General features: G+C 34.8%; 1 protein-coding gene across 1 annotated transcript in view; it reads right to left on the reverse strand.

Moving 5' to 3' along the window:
- SLC26A7 (solute carrier family 26 member 7) overlaps window positions 1–18,405 on the reverse strand; it is a 73,531-nt gene that overhangs the window by 3,455 nt on the left and 51,671 nt on the right. The window contains exons 11-15 of the mRNA XM_062568361.1: window positions 12,682–12,788; window positions 10,207–10,273; window positions 5,480–5,596; window positions 3,603–3,651; window positions 767–870 (exon numbers count right to left, since the gene is read on the reverse strand). Coding sequence (XP_062424345.1) covers window positions 767–870; window positions 3,603–3,651; window positions 5,480–5,596; window positions 10,207–10,273; window positions 12,682–12,788 — 444 coding nt within the window. The remainder of the gene's footprint in view (window positions 1–766; window positions 871–3,602; window positions 3,652–5,479; window positions 5,597–10,206; window positions 10,274–12,681; window positions 12,789–18,405) is intronic.

Consider the following 18,405-nt stretch of genomic DNA (forward strand, 5'->3'; position numbering starts at 1 on the left):
TTTAGTGCTTACTTAGCTGCTTAACATTTCAGTAGACCGAGAAAATGCTTACAATAAGGAAAGTGCTGGGCTAAGACTTTAGTTCAAATTAAGTCTTCTACCTTATTTAGAGAGATAACAGGAGACAAATCTTGCATACCTAGTTATTTATACCCACAAAACATCTATATAATGCCAAGCCCAAAGGCAAATTAGGAGATAGCTCTTGAACACAGCTTTACATCTGCTACGTAGAACTGATCATTAGGTGGCCTTTGGTCTTCCAGGAGCATATTGGAGCTCCTGCAATGAATGAGGAATCCTGTCTGTTAGCTACATATACCCATAAAATAAAACATGAAGATCATTAAGACCCCTAGATTAGTGGAAAGCAGGAAATACGTATAAAATCACAGAAATAAAAGCTGAAATTCTAAGGGGTAAAACCACACAGAGCTCCACTGCAACTGGCATAACTGAACCAGGTTTAAATATGACCTAAATCAGATCTAAAGTAATAAAAAAGGAATGTTTTCAGAAACTCATGTCCAGGAAATACGGATATTTTCTATCTGCACTGAATGTCCTCCCAAAAGCTTTAGAAACATTTTTATATAATTTTATATATAAACACAGGGCAGTTTCATATCAAACCTGTGCTTATCTTTTTCTTTAGCAATCATGTTAATCCACTGATGTGACTGAGATGACTAGTAGCTAACTCCAACAACTAGTGTGTGTAATTATATATATTTTATATAGTGAATGTATCTGATGTCATAAATACCTGAAGCAATGCTGAGACTCCGGTATAGTCAAAGAAATTCACCCCACTGCAGTCAAGTATCAAAGCATGTCGCTCCCTGTGGCATGGCTGCAACAAGGACTCACCTATGTATTTGATAGAGGAAATGAGTTTCAATTCAAAGGAAGAATGCTCAAGAAATATGCACCTGAAATTAATAACATATCACCAAAATAAACTAAAATTATCACAGTACAAAATGTTCTATTGTGTATCAGTCAAGAAAATGGCTCATTTTAGAAATATGAATGAAGAATATTTAGAGAAATGAAATGAAGTGATGACAGGAAGAACATACTCCTAGTGAGATGTATCAGACAGGAATATTCTCTCAAGGAAAAAAAGAAGTACTTCTCTGTACTTGAATTTCTAAATTAGATCTTGGCTATTTTCAGAAACTTTCCATGGGATACACTGAGGACATATCCCTCTTTCAGGTCCTGATACTTCATTAATTTCGGTAATACCTAAATGCCTTCCCTGGTGTAACCTAACCAATATCCTCCTATAAGAAAGAAAAATACATAAAGTGGTGTGATTTATTTTGTAAGTTTTTTTACTGTGTTCTTTAATGTTTAGTTAATGTTTTTGTAATATCTGCTACCAGGTATTGATCCTAGAGAAAAATGATGTTGTTAAGATTTATGATGGTCTTAAATTCACTCTCCAAATTCAGGCTAGCTTGTGCTTAAACAAACCATATATTGCCCTAAAAGCATCTTAAAGTAGGACATAAATAAATGATTCCTTTCATAAAGGCAAAACTTGGAAAGAATGCACACTTATTTACATTGCTCCATGGATAAATATTAGCTTTAATACTGTTTATCATAAAATACAAAGTACTCAAAAAAGATGAAGAAAAGAAGTTTGAATGTAAAGATGGATTAAGCTAAACGGTTTTCAGAGAGCAAAGGAAAAAGATTTTAAAATCTTTAGGTGACTTACAGCTTCCCCAAGTGTAGACTTACAATGGTACTAACTCCTTCTTGAAAGTAGTTTGAGAGCCAGAGTATTTTGGATTTGCACCTCCAAAGACTAATTGTTTTTATATTGTCCAGTGTACATTAATAAATACATTGCAAAAAAATAAAGAATTTCACATGAAATCTCCTGCCTGACATTACAGCTATAGAAACCTAAAAGAATTTATGAGATCTGCCAGGCTGTTCACTGCAGGCTTTTCTGCACACCTCCTGTGTCTCTGAAACAAAAGAATTTAGTCTTTCTCTGTATTCCTTACTCATCCCCAAATGCATTTGGGGATTATTACATTTATATTTACAGGTTCCAACAAGTTTTGCCTTCAGACATGTCTTGTGATATTTTTTTCTTTGTGGTCATCATGTTGCCTAAATAGAATTTAATTTTTGACAATTCAAGAACAGACTTTAAATAAAAATAAATTGCATGTATCTTGCTCTTAAACCTCTGTGCAACAGAAGCAAAATGCAAATATAAAAATTAAAAAAAGGAATGAAAGCCAATAACCATTGCTTCATCTTAGAAATGTTACCTTCAAGGACACAAACTGAGATTACCTTACACTTGAGATGTATTTAGCTGATATGTTACACCAGCGCACCATGGAACATTATTATTATTACACTGTGAAATCTATTTCCTGACAAACTTTCTGAATATAAAAACACACAAATACACATCCTATACATGCACAAGTTGCTGTGCCTTCCAAGGGCAACTGTAAGGATTAAGGACTATATCTATCTGCTCCCCTCCTTTCTAAAACCTTAAGCCCCATAGTTTGCTTTTCTTTTCTGAGGAATTTTTCTAAGATTTTTTTTTCTCTCCAATTTTATATTGAAACTCCACAGACTGTTTAGCAGATGGAATAACTGAACATTTAAGTCCTCAAGACAGGACTTCAGCAATCAGAAAAGAGGTCTTGTGCAGTCTGTCACTTCTATAACATGGGAACCAGTTCATCCCAGTAAGACTGAAATGCATATTGTAAGACCTTCCAAAAATCTCCTCACAAATACAATACTGTACACTCTTTCAGTATTTTATCGTACAGCATTACAGAGTCTTTGATAGCCATTATCTTTATGTTGCTATGTGTTATAGCAAAGCATTCTGCCACCCCCAAACAAAGTAGACACTGTAAAGTCATAAAAATGCCATTAAGTCTAGTTAATAAGTTTAAAACTTCGTGTCACAGACCCAAATCAGATTCTCAGCTCTGGCCTTTATGCTTTTAAGTGTTTTAAACACACCAAAATATTTGAATTCCATCCATGATGAGGTCATCTGTATAAAGTATCTTCTGCAAAAGGTTGCTGAAGCTATCCCACAGGAATGTGTGTGCTCTGTTCTGATTTGTGTGTTATAAAATGTGGTAAGAGATGGAATTATCCAGCTTCATCCTTAATTAAAAGCAAACCTTTAGGGATTTTTTTCTCTATGTGGTATTGGCATATTGTACTGTACTGGTGACTATGGTGCCACTGGTAATTCAGTTGACATTTCATGAGTTTTCCCTCATAAATGGACTGTAAAGATTTAAATAGTTTAATTCTTTCTTATTCTTAGTTTTGCATACTAATATCCAAGTCCCACTGTGAACCCAAAACAAGAGCAGAGCTTAGCAAAGCAGTATATTAGGCCTCTGGCTGAAGACTAGCCAAGGTGGTAATACTGGAAGTGACTCCCTCCACTATGTGCATATATTAGTAAACATACAGTGATCCATGCAAAATAAGTGGAGACTCCTGGAGAAAAGGCGTCTTCATTGATTCCCGCTTCTGAAAACTTAGAAATTTAGTCAAGAATAGAACAAAAATAAAGATAAACTCACCGTGAGAACTTCCATTGGGAAATGAACAGAGCAATGTGTTCTGCTCACACTGAAATAAAAGCAAGAAACAATTAACATACCAAGGAAAACGAATCCCGTGTGTAATTACCAGAGAAAATCAATGCAATACATAAGAATTCAGTTTCTCAGTATCGAAGTTAACTCCTCCTCTACATACTCAGCATTCTGTGCGGCAGCCTTTTGGATATATTCTATTTGCTGAGTATGTCTTCTAGTGTTCTTATTACATCAAACTCATACCTTATTTTTTTAGATGACAACTTCTATGATGTTTGGATCCACTAGAAAGCACATTATGAACATAATGTTTTTAGGGCAGGAGGGGGTTAAGCAGAAGTGGTTAAAGTGTGGGAAAGATGTTCTTTAAAAGATAATTTTGAATAAGTAATTTCACAACATTAACATTTGATTTATTTCCTTTTTGCTACAATCTCATCTAACACAATAAAATTTTAGTGAGAATGCTGTTGACATGTAAATTTCTTAAAGAATTATTTTTACCTGGAGAAGAAATTTTGATAATGATTTCAGTATGAAATTAACTAAGCTTTCCATAAAAATAACAATTATATTCAGAAATACAGAACAGAAAGAAAAACCCAAAGTGCATTTTTTTCTTTCACTTCCACTGTTCTACAAAAAGGCTATTATTCCACAAAACAGGAGCGTATGTACTATATTTAAGCCAGCTTTACTGTCAAGTACCTTCCAGAAGAGACAACGGATAACATCTCCCGCCCCAGTAACTTATAATTTAACTTATTACATTAACTTATTAATTTATTTCACTTATCAAATTAAACTATAAATTAATTCCAAACAAATACTAAATAATTTCTTTCTCTTTGGAGGTAAAATATTATACTAATCCATGTATCAGTTACCCTCAGCAGAACAAAGGAAAATAAGCATCACAATTTCTGAGTTAATTCCCAAACGAAGAGACACCCACCAAGCTGTGCTGGGTAGCACAGCTCTTTGCCAAGAGACAGAAGAGGCGGTGGGCAGATATCAACGCATGCTGTCTTAACAACCTGTCTAGGAAATGGCTGTGGTTTTATCAACTCAGTCTACCAAATTGGATTAAATTGTTTCCAGTAAGCTATGCATAGTATTACTGTAATGAAAGAAAACTAGTAAGAATTTTTCCCTTTTGCGGAAAGTTGCGGGAAGTTGCTGTAGTTATGTGCAGATAAATTTGAAAAGTACTATACTTACAGTCACATCTCCTAAAATCAAATTATATACAATTTTATACTGTTCATTTACCGGAAAAAAATACAATATAGAAAATGAAAAAGCAATATTGCTTTAGAAGTAAACTTTAGTCAGTTTTACACATTTATAACTTCTATCAAAATCATCTACAAATAGATTCAGAAATGATCTCCATAATGATCTTTAGCATAACTCCCCACCTTTTATTTTACTGAAATTGTACCTATTCAGTGCCCCAGCACAATCTCCACATTTTATGCAACTGCAATTGTAACTGCTCACTGTCTTTTTAAAATCACCTTGTATTATTAGTTGAGGTAATGTAAGGTCTGCCAGAAATTTTAAAGAACTTTGGGTTAGCAGTTTAATATCTTTTACAGAATCACATATAGAGAGATATTAGAGAGCCACTTTTCAAGTAATAATGTGAAAAACAAAATATATCAAACCTGATTAAAGTTAGAATTAACTTTATTATATCGTTATTTAATCATTTGTAGTATTACCTGGTTTTTATCCGTTTCTATATCTGATTAGTTTCTCTAAGAAAAGCAAGGAAAGCAATCATGATCTTCAATACTGCCATCATGATTACTGATGCACGTCGCACATCCTACCTTGCTTACGTCTTCATATGCCTGGGTGCTTGTGCTATCCTTCAGGATTATTTCTATCAAGTCAGCATGAAATTTTCTGGCATTCAGAAAGACTAATGGGTTGTTGACTGAAATTATCTTTACCTGTTTTAATGATTCCTGTGGGATGAAATAAACAAAAGGCTGAGAAGATTATCTTGGTTTTGGAGACTAAAAACCAACATAATTTCCTAAAAAATCCCCCCAAATTCCTGTAACTCAAAATAAGATATTTGGGCTTTGAGATTAATTTAACAGGTAATCAGTTTTCCCACAAGGCTTAAGTCAAGGAGGAAATATAAGTAAGCTATAGGGAAAATTATCTTTAATTCAAGTTAGTGCAAAAGCAAAATCATATTCAGCAGAATATATCATATTAAGAACTATTATCTGACAAATAATAGTAGCATTATTTCAGCAGGTATCTTTCATAGGCAAGACCAGATTTATAGAGAAAGGAAATATCTTTTATTAAACAAACTTGTGTATTGGAAAAAGTAGACAAGTTTTGGGGACATATACTGCAGGCAGTTTAGGGAATATTCGTAATGTGCATCTCAGTCGTCTGAAGATGAATTTAATACAACAAGGTCATTTCTCCAGGGAAATGGAAAAAGCTAGCAGAACAAAGAGTCTTTGGTACTGAAGGAAATTTCCACTAAAGCTGCCTGCCCTGGTCTCACCTGATCTCGAATCAAAGCAGAAAATCATTTCACAGTTACAGTCTGCAGTAAGAGCTCCAGCCTTGAGAGAAATCCTCTTTGGTTCTCTCTTACTTCATCAAAACTTTCAGGAAAAGTAAAATCCTGATGGTCCAACTTGTACAAAATTGTATAGACCAAACTTGAATGATATATGTAAGGCTTTGCTAACATATTTCTATAAGCAGCACAATAAATAATCCACGGACATCACAGACATCAGCAACCTTGGATCCTTCATTTGCATTTCCTGGAATATATTTAATTCAATTCACCAAATATCTATGTAGTTTACTACATAGACTTTACACATCAGCATGAATTCTGAAGAACTGATAAAGGTCAGAAATACTCAATTACCAGTAAGTAGCACTCCTCACAAAACAAGCACTTTTTCTCTCATGCTCAAGGTAGATCAAGAAAACACTTCCGAAATCCAAGAAAATTAATATGTACAACTGTAGTGTGTATTAGAAATCACAAGCTCAGCTGAAATATTGTTTCCATAAACTTTAGATTTATTCTGATTCTACCAACCTTACCACTTGCATAGGTTATAAATTGTCTCTCTTTTCATTAGGAAAGAATCATATTCTTGCTTTTCCCCAACAAACTTTCCATCTATGCCACAGTATCGACCATTTGTTCCCTATTATGGTCTGAGACAGACCCAACTCAGCACGGAGCAACTGCTCTCAGCTGCTTTGCTGTCTGTTGCTTCTATTTTGATGAAAAATTTGTTGGCTGCCAAGGTCTTCTATTTTTTTAAAGTTATGTTACTCCATCTAATAATACATACTACATGCACATACATTTTTTTTCTATATTATGATAAATAACTGTATTAAGTTGTTATACATCTAATGCTATAAAGCAGGAATTAACACGGTAAGTTGGCTTGTAAAAGTTTCTAGTGTTTTCAGTAGCACTTTCTACCTGACAGGCATGTTACTAGACATTCTTAAAGAGGCATAATAACACAACTAATAAGCTCCTGTTCCCAGCAGTTCAATAGTATTCATTTGCTTCAGGCATATCCTTTATGGATTCTGGGGATGTCTCAACTACATATGGAAATTTAGAAAATTCTGCTTTCAGGTGGGCAAAAAAAGGATCCCTGAATGCACAGCTTGAATATCTACAGTGATGATTCTCTCTACTTATTTCCATATGCAAAACAAGGCATCAAAGAGCATCAGTTTCAACAATTTCATGTAAAAATTGCCTACCTTTGAAAAATGAAAACAGAATAAGAGACGCCATTCAACTAATTTTAATGGAGAAACACTCTCATCCACCTAACAATGTCTCAGTATATCAGCAATGCATCATGAGAGTCTAGTCCCTAGAAGTACTCCAAAACGATTTCAATCCACAGAAATGTTTTATATAATAAAGTATCTTATCATCAAGTGTAAAAGGGATCTGAATAAAGAAAACGTGCATCTGCTACTGAAAAAAATGATTTATGCAACTATAAGAACTACTTGTGACAAACTAGTAACAGAAAGTAAAAAGCAAGAATTCACAAGGGAATAGAGGCCAAAAGCCCCTATTCATCCTAATAAAATCCAGAGATGCATAAAGCTACTTAATGAGCTCATACTCAAAGACAAAAAGTAAGTGGAGCTGACACACAGACAATTTTTCAAGTAGTTCAAGAAAAGTATGGGATTGCACTGAAGATACACAGCTTTCCCAACAGACCTCCAAGCAAAACAGGAATGGAAATCTTCACCACAAACCGCACAAACTACCTCCTTATTGTAGACTGCTATTCAGACTTCTGGGAACCAGGCGACCTCTCAGACACCACCACAGCAGCCATCATACAGACTAATGAAACATCTCAAACATCCCAAACTTTGGCAATGAACCCCAGATTATGATGTACAGTGATTTTGTGCAATTTACCTATGAACGTGATTATGGTAAATACCCCATCACCCACATACCTTGGTCAGTCAAATGGCAAAGTCTAACTTTCAATTAAAATGGCTAAGATTATATGAAAGAAAGGAAACGAAGGAAAACACAGAGGGCAACGCATGCTCGAAGGGAGGGGCCCTCCCACAGACTCCTTTAAAAACATGACACAGACAAGCAGGCGCTTCGGTGACGTACCAGAGGTGGCAAAAAAGGAAGATAGACCTGCAAAGGCCAAAGCCTATGATGAGCAGCAAGCTAATAGTCTTCCAGGTGTAAAACAAGGTGTAAACCTTGAAAGGTTCAAATCATTACACCAGATCAAGCAGATGGAAAGCTTGGGTATAATCTTTTGGGGTTTTTTTTTCGGACGGGCAAGGAAAACTGCCAGACTTGCAGTTATTCCTGGCTCTAGTTCACTTCTAGCACCTTTCTTAAAACATTTCCAAACTTTATCTAGATTGTTCTGAGGAAAATGAGCTCCTTTTGATGTATCCTTGCAAAGGAAGAAATAAAATCACCTGAAGTGGCTGACTCGCTGTGTCACTTCGGAGGATGCTGACAGCTGCCCTATGCACACTGCACAGCATTATCTGCACTTCAGTAAGAACTCAGCTGTGTGAATGTCCGTGATGCAATGTGTTTCACATAAGTTTCTAAGTATTTTCTTAATTTTTTCCCACATTAAAGTGTCTCTTTCCCTACTGATGAAATAATCCCCATAAATCCACAGACCTTAATGGCAGGGTAAATCATTAAACTTGCATGTTTTCATGTTTAAATGTCCTGTTGTTTATGTCTGAGCTGTTATTTACCAGGGGAACTTGGATCACTCTAACATTCATATATTTACTGCCAAATTACCGCTTCAATCCAGTGATTCTGAATTAAATTAAAGGCATTTTTTCTAAATCTTAAAAATATTTTCCTTCTTTGTTTTGTGTAATAAGCTCTTGAGCAATTGGTTTTCCTAACAAAATGTTATCCCCCCCCTCTCACTATCTGCAGACTTTAGTTTGCTATTGATGACAGGCATTAATCTTAATGATTAAGGAAAAAAAGCAGAAGAGAATTTAGCTTTAAGAAAGAGATTCATATGGATTTGCACAAATGTTTTACAAACTTATATGAAAAGGAAACATGCAAATCAAATTTTGATTTGATAAAGTTAGTCCAACTCTTTTTTACTAATGAAAAGTGATACAATAACTGACTACTTTGTTGAGCCACGCTCAGCAGTGGTGTTCTTAATCCACATTTTAGAGTCCTCTCCATTCTCATGTGCCTTTTACACTGCAGAATTTGTTAGCATCCCTGAACCGTAAACTCTCCTGAGCGAAGACTTTGAGCCTAAGATAGCTCTATTTGAAACACTGTAACAAAAAATAAATTCTTCAGAAGGGAGCTTCTTAATCGTGAGGTAATAACTGCTGCGAATGCTGCTCGCTGCTATACAAGATACTTGGTAAGCATTTGAAATGGAAAGCAGGCGCAGCAGAAACCGCCACTGCAAAAAAGGCAGGGTGTCCTAGTGACTGGGGCTCTGCACTGAGGGGACACAAGGTTGTCCTTCCCTCCCGGCTGCCGACCTACCGCTTGATTTTGGAGGAGGGAGTTCACCCTGCCGGGTTATTACCTTTCTCTTCTCATCACATACCAGAATGCAAGAAAATGGTGATAACAGTAATGAAAATAAAGAATCTTAAAACTCTCATTTGGTAGGTTAACATTTGTATGAAGGCCAAATGTAACATCCCTAATTATCAGGAAAGGGACTTCATAGTCTCTACTTTCCATAGACTGACTGGATTTAGGAGACCCCTTTTGCAAAAAGCAATTTCGTGTAGAAAAATAATAAATAAACTGAGATAGAGAGAGGTGAGGGCTTGTCTAACTTCACTTTGCAGACCAGCAGCAGGACCAGGAAAATATTCCAATTGCCTGTGTCCCAAACTAATTCTCTATTTTCTATTTCACATTAACTTTAAATTTGAAGTGATAATCCCTCAGAAATGTTCCTTTAAGGCATTGATTATAATCCTGTAAGCAACAACAGAAGATAAACAAAACTGAATTCATAGAAAATAAGAGAATTAAACTTACACAGTTATCTTCTGTTTTGTATTTATATTCCACCTCTTTCATATTTTTCAAATTCAGTGTCTTTGCTCTGTAATCAATACATGGAGTAAAAGTGTAGGACAAAGTGTTAGTAGCCTTGAACAGAAACAGGAAGAGATACATCCCCAAACTATAGTATAAACATTTAAAGTTGTGACAATGTAATCCGTATATATTTCTGTGTTTAAAAAGCTTACTTTGTATGACAGCGATGCAATAAAAACAGTAAAGGGAAAAGAGAAAAAGAGAAAAAAATATCCTTTCAGCATATTAATGATAGACAACTACCAAGAAGTAACCTCTCTGCTAACCAGGAAATGTAGATATAGTATATTACTTTGAAAATTTGTTACCATTATTTTTTATTCAAACATGAGTAATGTAAATTGTAAATAACATGTTAAGTTTCATTATTGCTAGACATCTGACCAGACAAGTATTCTCTGGTCAAGGTAGCTAATATATAATCTATTACTTCAAAAGTAAAGAGATTTAGCTAACATTTTTTACTTGTAAAATCAGATTGTAATAAAGGAAAAAAAAAAGACATTGAAGAGCTATGGATCATGAAAACTAAGGATGTTTTGTTCCTAATTAAAATCAATACATCTCAGTATGACAAAGCAGAACATCACACTCAAAAACAAAGTAGGAGACAACTGAAAAAGCCTAGTCTCTCCTTAGGCTCTCTAGACCATAAATGGAAAGAGAAAGTTTCTTTGGAAAGACAGTTCAGTGTAGGGCCTTCTGTTTTAAATCACCATGTATGGTAACTCATTTAACTGCAGAACAAGACTGTAAAAACAGCTATCATCTAAGCTATAGGCCTAGAGCTAGGTAATGGAAATACTCCCATAATACAAACATTTAATAGATGCCTCATTGTACAGGGGACCATTGGCAGGTACTGGGGAAGGCTAAATGAGGTTTGCAAAAGTCAGTTGTTCTCTCCTGTTTGCAGAAATCCAACTATAGCTTCTGTTGTATTTAATACGTTGATACATAAAATGTACCACGCTCTAGAGTACGAGCAGAAGGGCAGTGTCCAGCAACTTCACAGCACATCATCTACATCACTTTACTTGCTTCACTATCTCTCTCTTCTCCAGCAGTCATTGCTATGAATATTTTTTTTTTTCATTATTGGGTGGCTTATTGCATTTGGTTATTAAACTCAATACCTGCACGTTACAATTTTTAAGGATATTAGTCCTTTCATCACCTTTAAATTGCATGAACAACCTGAATGCATGCATTAAATTGCATGTGCAACCTGATTAGAGACCACAGAAATCACTGAAAAAAATCTTACTTTAATTAATACCCATTCAGACTCAAGTCTCCATTATGTCTGACAAAAGAGAATAATGCTGTTTTGTGGCAAATATCCCTCGCCCTCTGCTGTTGTTGAACATCAGACATCCAATCACAGCATGTAAATAATATGAAAACATACCTTTTCCTTTACTAGCAGAATTTTCCAAAAGTTTAGTTTGTTGAGTAGCCGGAGGTTGCTAAAAATGCACTAGCTGACACAAGCAGAAACTATCTATTACAATTTATAATTGTGGTGCATTTTTAAACTATTTAAATGCTGATTCTGCAAATTAATCTATGAGAATAGAACCCTGCACAAACTGTCAACACTGTAAACTTTAACAAGCATTGACTCAAGCTGTCCATACTGGAGTTAACTCCAGTGGGATTCAATGTTCATGCAAATAACTGCCCACGTGAGGCAAATCATTTGTAAGCTGGATGAGCTATACATTAATCTTGTAGTATTGGATGATCATAGACCTTAGACGAAATTTTCTTTACTCACAGAACAAAGTAGCATTTCTAAAATATAATGAAAAATATAAGCATTTATGTTAGCTGCAGTTTCTTTATTCTGACTTTTCTAATGCATACATAATATTCACAATGTACTTTTCAGACATGAGAATAGTTGAGCAATTGTCTTTTATTATGATATTTTAAGAATGAAATTGTCAGCTGGCATCTCCTATACAATACGGTATCTGGAAGTTTATAAAGGAACTTAATCACCAAGGTTTGCCAGACATCCTGCATTTTTTTTTTTTTTTTTTTTTTTTGGAATGGACAATGGAATAAAAAGTGAATAATACAGAATGGAATAAAATTTATAGAATAAAATTTATATTATTGATCCTACTATTGAACTTATGCCCTCACTTAATGAGTTATAGAGGTGTGTAACTGCTAACAGAAAACACATAATAACCCCACAGAATGAAATGTTTTGAAGTTTTCAGCAAATGCACAGGTGATGTTCCTTTTTCAATTATCTTATCTTGTACTTTTCTGCAACTAAAAGGTGAAGTTTCATTGTAAAATTCAGTGTATTGTATGTCCATATAGAGTGTGAAGCAGTAGAGTAGAAAGAAATTATAACTATGCACTATTGGAATATTTCAATAAATTATTTCTCACCTGGGAAACCGGAAAATCACAATTACTATTGTGCAGACAACTCCATACAACAGTCCCACGTTAGCAGCAAAGCATATTGTAAACACATAGGTACTAACCCATATGCTCTTTAAGGGAGAAAGCAGAAAGAGGTGATTAGTTTCAACTTTTGCAATAATGTATATTTTATAGAAATAAGAATTTTTAAAATGTAGACATTTTCTAGATATAAAGAGGTGAACATTAGGATCTTAGAACCAGCAAATAAGGAAGACTGAATTAGTGAGCAAAATAATGTTTCTCCCCTGGAGAACACATATGGCATGAGACTACAAATCCTAATGCTCATAGAAGTTCATTTCAAAGTTACTCAAAAGAGCATATGCAACTGTGATAACAGTATAATTCAGGACAAATTTGGCAATTTGTGAAAGCTATATTTAATTTTTCCACATTGTCAAAATATTGCCATTTCACATATTTAAAAAAATCCTTTCCTTTTATAGAGAGAAGTGGCCTAAAGGTCACATACAGAGAAGTCTTCTCCCACTAATTGTGTAAGTGGGAGTTATAATTTGCAATGAAGTTAATTAAAAGTAGCATTTATAAGTATACAGCAGACTAAACCAACTCAATCAGAAATTATTGAGAAATCAATTTGTTTACATTAAAATGTTGGAATTACAGAATGCTTCCCCACCTCTCAATAACTGATTAATAAAATGTTTTATTCATTTTAACTAAAATTTTAAAACAATGCAAAGAAGCGTATCTGAAACATTACTTTAAAAAAGAATTTAAATTATTAAAAAGTTAAAAGATTTTGACATTTTGGGATTTTTTTCCTCACTTATTTTCTAAAGAGAGAGGATCACTAGTATTACAATACTACAATGTCATGTATGGCATAGACATATCCAGATTTTAGCATTAAGATGAGAAAGGTATGAATGACTCGATTTCCTGTGTCAGCCTATCAGGATAAGCATGTATTCCCTTCCGTGAGGGAGCTTTAAGCAAAGAATGCTATCTAATCTTTATATATACAGTGTAAAAGAAAAATGGGAAGTATTTTAATTTTTATGAATATACTGTTCTCCACAGGTGCATGTCTGAACAATTACAGTCCTGCTTGTTAATGTTTTCAGAGGAACAGATCACATTACAATGGCACAATCAGTGTTAAAATTCTCTTTTCTGATCCTTTCAGTTAGTTCAAGAAAGCCAGAGATACTTTCAACCTAACTGCAGGAATTTTGCTCGAGTCGATTTCAGAATTGTTATTTTATAAATTATAAAAGGTAAGTCATACAGTATTAAATTGTGCTTTCTAGAGGATGGAATGTTATATAGCTTTGCTGAGAAATCTTTTTTTTCCTTTGCTTTAAAACTCTAAATCATAGCAAAAAATTTTGCAGTCTTTTCAGTGACAGTAGCTGACAGAGACGGCTCATTCTTTAAAACAATTTCCAGTTGCATATTAAAAATAAGATAAAAAATAAAATAGGATCCTATATAAATTATTCTGTTTGTATTTACAAAGAATACCTGTATGAACAACAAATATTGAGTTCTGATTAATCAGTGAAAAATTAATTATACGATTTATAAATCCAATATATATCTTTAGCATTGTTTATGGCACATAAAAGGGCTAACAGAAGCACTACAAGATGGAAATTCAAACTAGATCAATATTTAGCCCATTCAGTGATACTTAACCCTTGACGAAGCATAAAATCAAGTAAGCTACTTCTACTACAAAACAGAGCCTCGTTATCAGCTTGTTCTTAATATCACAACTAACTAATCACTGCTGCGAGACCTGCAAAATTCTTCCCAGTCTCAGAAGGAAAGAGAAAGGATGAAAAGCCAATGCAAAGTCTTTACAGGAAGAATCTAAGACAAAAAATATTTAAATCTTTAAATATTGCTGAGTACTGAGAAAGCTAATTGAGTGCCCCTATAGCAGCCTAATATCTTGCATCTTTGTTGTAACCAGGTTCTCAGCTGTCAGTCACCCTTTCTGCAATGTATGTTGGCCTTGAGTCAGTACTTTATTAGATGGGGTAGCATCAGCTCATAGAAAGAAGTTATGCTGATCTGCTAGACATTTTTTTAATTCATGGGTTGTCATAAGGTTCAACAAAGAAGTCATAAAAACATCAAAGGTTTATTTTGCAACTTACTTTAAGATAGATATTATATACACCAAGATAGACAGGATTTAACCACTGCGTTCTTCAGGTCTCAGCAATAATGTATTACAGATACATGTTATTCTCAAAAATTAAAACAAAATGCAGCTTCAAAATATATTTGTACTATATAAATTAAAATAATTCCAAAGGAAAATAAAAGTAACAAGTAGAACATATGGATTTACATTGAACCTCGCATATACCAGAAGGGAATAGAAGCATTTGGAGCATGGAATTATGGTGACTGTGCATGCATTGCCATTGTCTCCAAAATTCTGTTCTGCACCACTTTGAAATCATATTTGAAACCACTTCAAAACAAGCTGAAGAGATAATCAGCTATTGACTGCAGAGGTAAGACTTATTTCACCTCATATTAACTATCTATAGCACAGGTGTCTACAGCTGAGTGAGCTGTCTAGACTCCTACCAAAGTCAATGAAGATTTGGTTATCAGATCCATTAGGATGCTGCTCATCTGATCCTACCTGATTACACGTGTGCCAACTTTAGTAAGAGCAGAATCATACCCTAAGTTCTACTGACCATACTGAGCAGCTCTGTGCTCGCTATTAGGCGAGGTCGTGCTGACTTGCTCAGGTACAGAAGCCCACGCTGTAGTCACCAATACATAGCCAGGAGAATCCTATCAAAGTCTTGTTCATTCAGAGCAAGTCCATTGGCAGTGGAGAAGCTGGAGTCCAGCTTTATGCTCAGACCTCCAGGAGGCTACGGAGCACACATCTGCAGACAACCAGCAGATGCATGTATATATCCTCAAGCTACCCTGCACCAAAACTCACAATCCAAGGGCTGAGGTGGAAAATCATCGCTAGAGTCATACAATAGAGACTGCATGGAAGTAGAGTTATAGAGCAGTTCTTTAATTTTTTAAACATTTTTTGTCTTCAAATACAGTAGTGTTTCTCTGTTGAATATCTAAATCATATAACTATTTAAAACTCGTTAGAATAACCTTTATTTTGTTGTTATTTTTCATGTACAACATCAATTTCTAAAATACATTTCCCTTCCCTTTGGTCATTTTCAAATCCAACTGCTAACAGCCAAAGGAGTATTTTTAGTTAGTAGTCTATCATCAGGCACTAGTCTTTGCCTAGTTTGAGTGGCTGAGCAAGTATTTTATATTATTTTTATATTTATATATGTGTATAATTAATTTTGTCATTTATCTTGTTATTTATATTTTCATTTTCGTATATTCTATTTACATTTTATATTATTTATATTTGAATGAAATGGAGCAAGAATTTTGGAAAATGTTAAAGCCATCACAGACAGTGTTGTGACTAACAGAAAACCCAAAGTGAAGGAAGAGACCTTTAAGTTTATATGAATGACAGGACCCTTTGGAGTAAGTCTTTTCCTCTAGCAAGAAAGAAATCAAATGTGATTTGAGAGATGATGTGTAAAAACAGGATGTTCTTGAGAATTTATAAAAAACAAGCTGAAAGAAAACCAAAACAAACATATGCGATAATATTTAGCCGATAACATTTGGTACAAGCAAACTAGCTCTGTCAGCATAGCTGCTGCTTTAAATTCAGCTGCTCCTAAACATTAAATTTGCAAGAAAAAGCAAACTATGTTTCAATTAAAGGGATTTTGAGCTGCACATTTTACACTTAAAAAGGAGTAGATTTTATAAAGCACCAATCAATAAATATTACTGATGCCATTTGTGTTCAATGGGAAGCTTAAGGAAGTGATAAGGAACAAGGTAAGAATTTGGTTTAAAATATAATATTCTGTTTCCATGCACTATCGTTTGTCAGACATATGAGCATAACAAACCTGACTTCTGTGTTACGTGATGCAGACCCTTCCAAGGACCAGTTCCAGAGAGGACAGCTGCTAATTCTTTCCAAATATTTTATTAGAGTTATTATTTTCAAAACATTTTGGACAACCTAGGTAATGGGACTGATTCATTTCCAACATGCTGTCAATTGCTAAAGCGAATCTTTTCAGTCCGAAATCAACACCAGTGCAGTTACTCAGTCACTAGGCTTGGTTGGCTCCACCATTGCTATGCAGCCATGTAGGATCATGTAAGATCAACATACCAGTTTATAGCTTTACTTTAGATCATACTATTTAGAGTAAACGATTTACCCTCTCAGACCAAGGACTGATGGCACAACTACCTAAAGCTAAATGGTTGTTTCAGATATGTTCGATCAAAAAGACAAACCCAGCCAATTCTTCCTCTATATAACCTCTCTTAGAAATAATGTCAGAGGTGTAATTACTGACTATTCATCCATCCTTTTCTGTCAAAACCACAAAAGAAAAAATCATTCGGGCTAGTCTATCTTTGAGGACTCATCAAATCTAGTGAGCTTCCAGAATATGCTGTTTGAAAACGTGGCTAGCTATTACATCCATGCCCTGCTAGCGAAGCTATAGCTCTCCTTCCCATAACTACCAGTTGTCTTCAGTCCATTGTTGCCAAAATAATTCGTGCTCCATATCATTCACTACTTAGGTCAGTGGCAACCTGTGTCAAGCAGAAGATCAAATATAGTGCAAATGACACAAAACAGCCTCTGAATTTTGCTTGTGGAGGAACATAAGATTTCATAAAAAGATGCAGCCTTTCTTCTGGATGATAGCAAAAAGTAACTCTTCTGTCACAGAATGTGAAAAATGTGATATAGGCAAACCTCATTTTGTTTACTCAGCTCTGCCTGAAACCCAGTACTCCATAAAATACTTCATTCAGTCTAGACAAACTAGACATTACTGCTGTAGAATACTAAATTACTGAGAATTTGACTGAATCCAGTACTTCTTCCGGAAACTGCTATCTCTTACCACAGAGCAGAAAGCTATAGCAAGCTACCTTCCTGAACATGTGGTAACTGAAAGGTGCGTAGACAGAAGTTCCCAAATCTTTAAGGGATGACTATATCAATGTATGTAAGCTAGAAAGTGGTTAGAGTACTGTTTCCAATAATTAATTGGCTAATATATTCAAAAGTCCTTTCAGAAGAGAAAACTAGAAGTCTTCCTAAATATGGTGTAATCAAACTCAATCTAACTGGTGGTAAGAAGACATGACATTTGAGTGGGTCCCATCCAAACACCCCTTTAATATTCACTCGGAATTCTGTGCAAATGTTTGTCAGACTATTTAGACTTTGCACTAAACTCTATTTTTGATATTATGTCTCTTTCCACCTATCTGCTCTCTTTCTGCCCTCTTTCACCTCTCATCTTAAGGAGTTTTTCATTATGACCAAATTAGTATCTCTTCGGCTTGCAAAACCTGAAAGAGTTCGAGCAATTTACCAACAGCACCTTAGGACCTGGACTGTTCCCAGATCTGTTTGTCAAGTACAGGAATCCACACACAAAGAGAACAAAGATATCAGGACCTTTGATAATCCTATACTAGCGAAACTGTGCTAACCGGCTAGAATAGGGCTATATATACATACAGAATAAGATACACATCTGTTCAAATTAACTTGATCTGTCTGTATATACAACTTCAGTATTAAATTAGGCTTGATCCTTA

The sequence above is a fragment of the Rhea pennata genome, chromosome 2 (assembly GCF_028389875.1).
Source record: "Rhea pennata isolate bPtePen1 chromosome 2, bPtePen1.pri, whole genome shotgun sequence".
NCBI classification, from domain to species: Eukaryota; Metazoa; Chordata; class Aves; order Rheiformes; family Rheidae; genus Rhea; species Rhea pennata.